Below are 9,053 nucleotides of genomic sequence, written 5' to 3' on the forward strand. Positions count from 1 at the left end.
CACTACTGATTTCACTTGTAGACTTGCCCTTCACCCCTTCCTTCACTGCTCACACATAGCTGTGTATATTTCCAACACCAGTCCCCTTTTACCGGTTCTCACGGTGTCTTCGCTTGCGGATTTCTTATATTTTTCCTTCTACCCTGAAGATGGAGGCGATACGTTCCTCCGACACGTCGGTTAACACCACATATACACGGTGCCAAATCTCAGAAGACTGCTTTCTTCATAGTCACCGTCGTGAAAGCCTCAAATCTTACACCTTATTTACTTATATGTGTGAATCATAGGGCGAAATTCCGGAAGGTTAAAGTTATCAATGGGCGTATGAAATCAGGCACCATGCCTTAAAGACGTAAAGGGAGAAGAGATATGATTCCCCAGTTCTCAATTTTTGAACTTGATGGAGCTCCGTTGTTAGCTCCACCCACATGCAGCTTTTCGGACGAGGAAACGTCTTGTGGCTCATGACGTTATGGATAAGAAAAGGAAAAAAAATAATCTTGTCCTTGCCGAGAATCGAACCCCGACTCCTAGATCGTTTAGTAATTTTTTGTATTCGCTTAGTGGGGGTTGGAGTCAAATTGTGTAGGTTTAGTCATTAGTCTAATCGCTATAGCTCAAGCCGCTCAAGCGGTTGAGGCTCCCACACAGCAGAGCGATCGCGATGGCGGTGGAGGTCACAGTGGTCACAGTGTCGATAAAGTGGTAGCGATTAGTTTGAAAAATCGGATAAGCACATCATATACGATGCATCGATTATCTCGTCCGGAAGAAGCGCTACTTTTAGCAGAGGTAGTTGATGATGAACAGCGGCAAGCAAGGTAATTATTCCTTTTATTGTGTACAATTGGAGAAATTTGAGAAGTTATTACAAATATTAACATCACAATGAATTGTATATTAATTAATATATTTTTCAGAAAGAAGCGTAAGTAAACGTGGATCTGCCCCCTTGTTCCTAGGCTTCATCTTTTTTTATATATTTTTGTAATCAGAATGCGACAAATCAAATAATATATTATGTAATTCTACTTCTTCAATAAGTTGCTCTGTTGTACTCATTGTTCATGTTAACACACAGTGACGCGAGCAGCGACCAAACTCGACAAGCTGCATCTGATCTGGTCGATCTGATGGGGATCTGATGTATCTGATATCTGATCGCCACCGCGGAGTATAACGCTGCACTGTGCGGAACGCTGCCCGCAAGATCGCTGCCTGTCTGAAAGCGTCTATAAGTTCAGCAAGAAATATCTGACCGTATCTGACGGCCACCGCCACTGCGATCGCTCTGGTGCGAGTTAGGTTGTCCGAATCGATGTTCATGTACGATGATGTAATTGGCAGTAAAATTTGCAATTGAGAAACTGTTTGGACCTATTGTATTTGTGGTCGAAACAATGTTTGTAAGTACGGAAATAAAATTGACAACGGTATAACTTACCGAGGAGGCCCCAATAGTATAAATACGGCTTTTAAACTCTTTGAAATATTTGCATCATGGTTGTATGTGTATGAAGTTTGTTGTATGGATGTTCGTGGTCCTCGTTACTGTATTGGATAATTGAAATGATAGCCACATGCAGTGGTGTTCAGTTGTAGTTCATTTACATAATTCTTACGATCGAAAAAGAGCGTACGTTTGCTATTACGTTTTCCCATTCAGTGTTCCAATGTCATTCATATCCTCAAAATTGGACTGATTTCGTAGTTACCTGTAATACAAAAAGGAAAATTATATCTTACTAGTCTGAGCTTTGCCCTTTAGTTTCTAAGTTTAATATACACTGATTATAGCCCAGTTTAATGACGTGGCAGTTGTACTTCATTCTGCCATCGGTGCTTCGATTTTCTTTCCTTAAGTAAAATTAAGTAGTGAAATCTGAAACGTGATTTGGTGTCCAAAAATTAATGGTTAACATAACAGAATAGAGAATGGTGTATTGAAATCAGTACATTTTGTTTAAGACATTTGGATACAATAAATCGTTGGACATTTTCAAATTATGTAACCAGCCCATCTGTTGATCAGTTATTCATGCTGTCCTAGTACAAGGCCATGGAGGCACATAGGGTTGAGATGTCAAAGCTTCCACATTTTCTAGACAGTCGACTCACAGGTGGTAGTGAGGTCAGCCTTAAGTGCCGGCCACCCTTTACCCCCAGGAAGATTCATGGTATTCAGTTCTGTTAGGGGCTGCGTTGACTCCAGGACCATACTGCAGCTGTAAGGTTTAGGTCAATTGAAAAATGCAGTGACCTCATCAAGAATAACACCTGTGACATTCCAGCTTGTAGCATAGCACATCAACCAACTAATATTGCACAGAAGTGCAGGCTGTTTCAAATTATGAAAATCCAGAGATTTTTCAGTTTGGACCAAATCTTAAAATCAAGACAGGGCCAGGTTTTTGGTGACTTGGACACTGACTGAGAGAGGTGAAAATTCTAACCTGATATTTAAAATATGTGGTATGTCATTGTGTTTCAAAATGATATTAGGAAACTTTTTTAATTGTGTTGTATCAGCAGTTAAGAAGGTAGAGTTCGTTAGTGATAGGATATCATATATAATACTAAAAGATCACTGGTGTGATATCATTGTTATGAATGTTCATGCCCCAACAGAAGATAAAATTGATGACATAAAGGATAGATTCTATGAAGAACTAGAACATGTATTTGATAAACTCCTGAAGTACCCTATGAAAAGTTTGTTAGGAGATTTCAATGCCAAAGTAGGGAGGGAAGACATTTTCAAACTAACAATTGGGAAAGAGAGTTTGCATGAAATTAGTAATGATAATGGAGTTAGAGTAGTAAACTTTGCCACATCAAAAAAATCTTACTGTCAAAAGTACAGTGTTCCAACATCGTAATGTCCATATATTTACTTGGACATCTCCTGATGGGAAGATACACACTCAGATAGACCATATTTTGATAGATAGGAGATGACACTCAAGTATACGTGATGTCCGATCATTCAGAGCAGCAGATTGTGATCCTGACCACTGCCTGGTGGTGGCAAAGGTTAGTGAAAGACTGGCAGTGAGCAAACAAACAACACACAGAGTTCGTATGGAGAGGTTCAATCTCAAGAAATTAAATGAGGTACAGGGTAAAGGGCAGTATTGTGTTGATGTGGCTTTGGAAAACTTGGAAACTGAAAATGTCTGCCAAAGACAGTCTAGGTTATTATGAACCAAAGAAGCATAAGCCATGGTTCAATGACGGATGCTCAGAATTATTAGATCAAAGAAAGCAGGCCAAATTGTAATGGTTACAGGATCCAAGTGAGTTAAATGTGGATAATCTGAACAATATAAGACATGAAACCAGGAGGCATTTCAGGAACAAAAAAGGGAAATATCAGAAAACAAAATTGATGAGCTTGCAATAAACAGTAAGAACAAGAACAATAGAGGCCTGTATAGAGGAACAAATGACTTTAAAAGGGGTTACCAGCCTAGCAGTAACTTAGTGAAGGATGAGAATTGTTATCTGCTTGCAGATTCCCACAATATTTTGAATAGGTGGAGGAACTACTCTCAGTTATTGAATGTACATAGGGTCACTAATGTTAGGCAGGCAGAAATCCATGCAGCTGAGCCGTTAGTACCTGATCCTAGCCCTTTTGAGGTTGAAAATGCTATTGCAAAATTGAAATGGTATAAATCACCAGGTAGTGATCAAATTCCGACAGAACTTGTTGANCAAAAAAGGGAAATATCAGAAAACAAAATTGATGAGCTTGCAATAAACAGTAAGAACAAGAACAATAGAGGCCTGTATAGAGGAACAAATGACTTTAAAAGGGGTTACCAGCCTAGCAGTAACTTAGTGAAGGATGAGAATTGTTATCTGCTTGCAGATTCCCACAATATTTTGAATAGGTGGAGGAACTACTCTCAGTTATTGAATGTACATAGGGTCACTAATGTTAGGCAGGCAGAAATCCATGCAGCTGAGCCGTTAGTACCTGATCCTAGCCCTTTTGAGGTTGAAAATGCTATTGCAAAATTGAAATGGTATAAATCACCAGGTAGTGATCAAATTCCGACAGAACTTGTTGAAGTAGGAGGTGAAATATTACATTCTAAGATCCACAATCTAATTACATCTATTTGGCATAAGGAAAACTTGCCTGACCATTGAAAGGAGTCTATTATTGTACTAGTTCACAAGAATGGTGATAAAACTGACTGTAGGAATTATTGAGGGATATCACTGCTATCAACTTCATACAAAATTTTATCCAATATTCTGCTCTCAAGGTTAAGTTCATATATAGGTGAAATTATTGAGGATCATCAGTGTGGGTTTCGACGTAACAGATCAACTGCAGATCAGATCTTTTGCATTCGTCAGATATTGGAGAAAAAATGGGAGTACGATGAGACAGTACATCAGCTATTCATAGACTTCAAGAAAACCTATGATTCAGTTAGGAGGGAAGTATTGTACAATATTCTGATAGTCTGGGGTACCCATGAAACTAGATAGATTGATTAAAATGTGTTTAAACAAAACATATAGTAAAGTCCATGTAGGTAAACATTTGTCTGATAAATTTTCTATCCAGAATAGTCTAAAACAAGGAGATGCTTTATCGCCACTCGTTTCAATTTTGCTTTAGAATATGTCATTAGGAAGGTCCAGGAAAACCAGGTGGGACACATCAGCTGTTGGCCTATGCTGATGATTTGAATTTACTGGGTGATAATGTAGATGCCATAAAGAAAAACACACAAACTTTAATTGATGCAAGTAAAGAGTTTGGTCTATAAGTAAACACTGAGAAAACTAAGTATATGTTGCTGTCTCGTCACAAAAATGCAGGGCAAAATCATGATATAAAGATAGGAAACAGATGTTTTGAAAATGTGGCACAGTTCAGATATTTGGGAACAACGATGACAGATCAAAACCTGATTCAGGAGGAAATTGAGAGGAGATTGAACTAAGGTAATGCTTGCTACTGTTCAGTCCAGAACCTTTTGTCTTCTCGTCTGCTGCCCAAGAACATAAAAATTAGAATATACAAAACTATAATTTTGCCTGTGGTTCTGTATGGATGTGAAACTTGGTCTCTGACATTAAGGGAGGAATATAGACTGATCGTGTTGAGGAGAATATTTGGACCAAAGAGAGATGAAGTGACAGGAGGTTGGAGAAAACTGCATAATGAGGAGCTTCATAACTTGTACTCTTGTCCAAGTACTAACTAGAATAATCAAGTCAAGGAGGATGAGGTGGGCAGTGTATGTAGTATGAATGGAGGAGAAAAAGAATGTCTATAGGATATTTGTGGAAAAGCCAGAAGGAAAGAGACCACTGGGAAGACCAAGAAGATGGGTGGACAATATTAAAATGGATCTTAGAGAGATAGGATGGGTTGGTATTGATTGGATTGATCTGGCTTAGGATAGGGACCAGTGGAGGGATCTTGTGAACATAGTAATGAACCTTCGGGTTCCATAGAATGCTGGGAAATTCTTGAGCAGCTGCAGAAGTGGCAGCTCCTCCAGAAGGGCTCAGCTCCATGAGTGAGTGAGTAAGTAAGTAAGTAAGTTGTTAAAGTCAGAAATGATTCAGTATGAGAATGGAGGCCGGGAAGCTCATTCCAAATGACTAATTGAAGGCTAAGAATAAGAAGGAGCATACCAAATGAATAGGGCTATATAAACAGCAGGTCTGGTTTGAAAATAAGTTGACAGAGGCTCTGAGAATGTGGATGGGCATGAAAATTGTTTTGCAAAGTAATGTTGTCTAGATGCAGTAACATCACAGAAGGAAGATAATAAAGAAATATTTATTGATATTGAGGGTTTTACTACTATCAGGAGATGCTTTTTTGAATCCAGTCACCTTAAACAAAATGTAGAATGAATTGTTGCTTCACTATGTAGTGAATATAGAATACATTTACTTAAAACAAAAATTACATGGATTGGAAAAAATTGCTAATTATTTGTTGAATTTAATTATACTATTTCATGTAAGGCATGTGAATACATGAAGCATGACACTGAATACTTAACTACTACCCAGCTCTGAGTGCTGACAAGCTGCGTGGCCCCTACATATTGTGATGGCATGTAGTATAGGCTATTCATTGCCAGTGTTACATGCTCCTTGAAAGAACCTTTTTATATATGACAACTAAATTTCATGAAGTCATGAGTTATTTAAGCCCCATGGATAATTCATCATTGTTGACATACTGACATTTATTATTGTAGAGAAGTGCTCAGAAACAACTATTCCATTTTAACAGGATTTTAATTTTCAGGTTCTCTTCTGTAAGTGTAATTATGCATGGATGAAATACCGTATTTACGCATGTATAGGCCGCGTGCGTGTATAGGCCGCAGCACAATTTTCAGACAAATCATAGAAAAAAATAATTTTCTTGGAATATTATTTCAGGAGTAGAAATTATTCCGAAATTTGGCAATATAATTTTTTTTAAATGAAGTGTGATTTCGAATATAAGCCGCACCCCAGTTTTGCTCTTGAATTTTTGGCAAAAAATGTGCGGCCTGTACATGCGTAAATACGGTACCTCCAGTCATTTTGCACATTCTACAGTCTATTCTGTTACTAGTATTTTTCTTTATTCTTCATTCCTGCCAGATTTTGGCCAAACCATTCATCTGTAACAGGCATATAAGTTATTTATTTTTTTATTTTAGATTCAATAAATCCTTTTTGGCCAAGCCTAGGATGTAGGATGTAGTTATATTCATTATAGCACAAAATGAAGTCATATTGTGATGTAGGATGGGGTGCTATGAACTGGAGTTATCTGGCTGAGGATAGGGACTAGTGTAGGGCTTTTGACAACATGGTGATGAACCTTCAGATTACATAAAATATTCGGAAGTTCTTGAGTAGCTGTACTGCTGGTTGCTTCTCAAGAAGGACTCAACTCCATGAAGTTAGTTAGTTATCCATCATGGTAGGAGGAGGCTTCATGTTTCTAATGTCATAACATGTTGCAAGGTTTTATTTTTTTATGTTGTGTGTCCAGGATTTTGTGGGTGCAGGTTTCTGCAGAAGCGGCTCTTTTGGAACAGAACAGCAAGGGAGTGCTGCAATGACCTGTGACGGCTGCTCTATTAAATTTACCGTTTTTAAAAGAAGAGTAAGTCCTCTTATTTATTGTGCAAGAGAAGTTATTTTTTGTCATCTAATTCATGATGCTGTCAGTATCCAGACCAGGGGTCTTCAGCGTGGTGCCTCACAAGGCTTTCATAGTTGCCCATGACTGACTGGCCACCTGGTTCATTATACACCATAGATTGAGTGCATCCCCAGTATTGTTTTAGCGATGAGGAGAGGGAGCATGGTATGCCTCACCCCCACTATTCACCACCTACAATCACCTGATCCACTCACCAGATGTGGCCAGTGAGCTTGTGAGTATGTAGTGTGACAGTGCATGGAATATAGGTCATATTACCATATACAAACATTTTTGCCTCTGAGTGAGCCAAATAAGAGGCAACACATGTAATTTGAGTGCTGCATGGGAAATATTTTGTTGTTTTGTTGATAACAAAAGGAAACGTGTTTGTTTGCTGTGAAGTAGCAGTGTTGCCGTGCCAAAGGAATGTAATGTTGACTGTCATATCCAGACTAATTACAGCTCCTTTGTCATTAACAGTCCACTTAAATCTGAGTTAGGAAAGAAAAAAGTAAATGAACTGAATTCAAAACTTTCAGCCCATCTGTCACTTGTTGTTGGATACATGGTAAAATCTAAAGATGCCAATATTATTTCCTGTGAATTGCTTGCAAAGGAGAAGGAGGAGGAGGTGGTAGTGGCATTGATATTGCAGACCATTTCTGATTGCCCTTGTGGTAGGTTTCATATGAAGCATGAGATTATGTTAGCCGTTATCTGACAGCACAATTATGAAATCATGAAATATTCATGACAAGATGGTGGATACCACATCAAAAAGTGAAGAGATTGCAGAAGATTTTGTGAATATAATTGAGGAAGATCATGACTTAAAATGTGAATGTTGCATCCAATATAAAACTGAGTTAACTAAAGTTACTTCTGAACTAAAATCAGCCATGAGAATCATCTAAATTCTAAAGGAAGAACGAAAAATTGACGATTCATTGATGGACAAAGCTGTCGTGAATATATGTAACCATGAAGAAGGAATATATTCACTGCAAAGAAATGAAAATTGGACACAAGTAACTACGCGTTTATATAAGAGGGCTCTATCTAACCCCAGTAAATCCCCATCAACAGTAATAAGAACGACAAACAGATTTAAAAGTCTTACATAACCTAGACAAAGAACTGAAGAAGAAAACCAGTACAATCAAGAGGAAATTTCACAAATCTTATGCAACAACACAGGAAGAACGGGTTAAAGAACCTATCTCTCTAAGAACAAATAGAACCAAGAACAAGGAAGAGGTGTTCCAAGTGTTTGATATACCTGTGCTAGTGAATGGGCATGTACCTAGTAATAAGCCTTCAAAGGTCTCAATGAACGTGATGTCTGCAATAAATAGCACTGACAGTGAAATAGAGAAGCAAACACTGAACAAAAATGCAAGCTTAGTGTAAATTCCTTTAAACAAAAATATAAAACATACAATTTTACTCATCAGTGATAGCCATATTAGAGACTGTGCAGATAAGACTAAAGATAACTTAAAAAAATGTTTAGTGTGATAGGATTTGTAAAACCAGGAGCAAATATCAAGATTGTCTTCCTCTGAAGAGCTAATGGTCAAATCTTTGACCCACAATGATGTGATTGTCCTTTCAGGTGGAACTAAAGATATAGGGAAAAATAACTAAGAAGGACTAAGAAATATGATGGGGTACCCAAAAGAAACCAAACTAATTTTTTTGTGGGCAGAGCTTTTGTAGTACTGCGTTTTGCCGCTGTGAGCGCATAGAGCTAACATTCCTGAGTCGATAAGCTGACTACCGTTGCTTCAGAAGGTAAGGACTAGTTTCGACAGAGTTTATAGTGACAACTGTTTTGTGCGAATGTCGTTTTTGCAAT

The 9,053-nt window shown here is 38.0% G+C and overlaps 1 protein-coding gene across 3 annotated transcripts in view; it reads left to right on the top strand.

Annotated features, from left to right (window-relative positions):
- Window positions 1–710: 710 nt before the first annotated feature.
- The window catches only part of LOC111861678 (E3 ubiquitin-protein ligase RNF34), a 36,671-nt gene continuing 28,328 nt past the window's right edge, over window positions 711–9,053 (top strand). Inside the window, exons 1-3 of one of the 3 annotated variants that reach the window (XM_023846449.2) lie at window positions 711–824; window positions 1,085–1,409; window positions 7,040–7,153. In XM_023846449.2, coding sequence (XP_023702217.1) covers window positions 1,404–1,409; window positions 7,040–7,153 — 120 coding nt within the window. In that variant the 5' untranslated portion in view covers window positions 711–824; window positions 1,085–1,403. The remainder of the gene's footprint in view (window positions 825–1,084; window positions 1,410–7,039; window positions 7,154–9,053) is intronic. The other 2 variants (XM_033750414.1, XM_033750415.1) reach the window with 2 other exon arrangements.

The sequence above is a fragment of the Cryptotermes secundus genome, unplaced genomic scaffold (genome assembly GCF_002891405.2).
Source record: "Cryptotermes secundus unplaced genomic scaffold, Csec_1.0 scaffold185, whole genome shotgun sequence".
NCBI lineage: Eukaryota > Metazoa > Arthropoda > Insecta > Blattodea > Kalotermitidae > Cryptotermes > Cryptotermes secundus.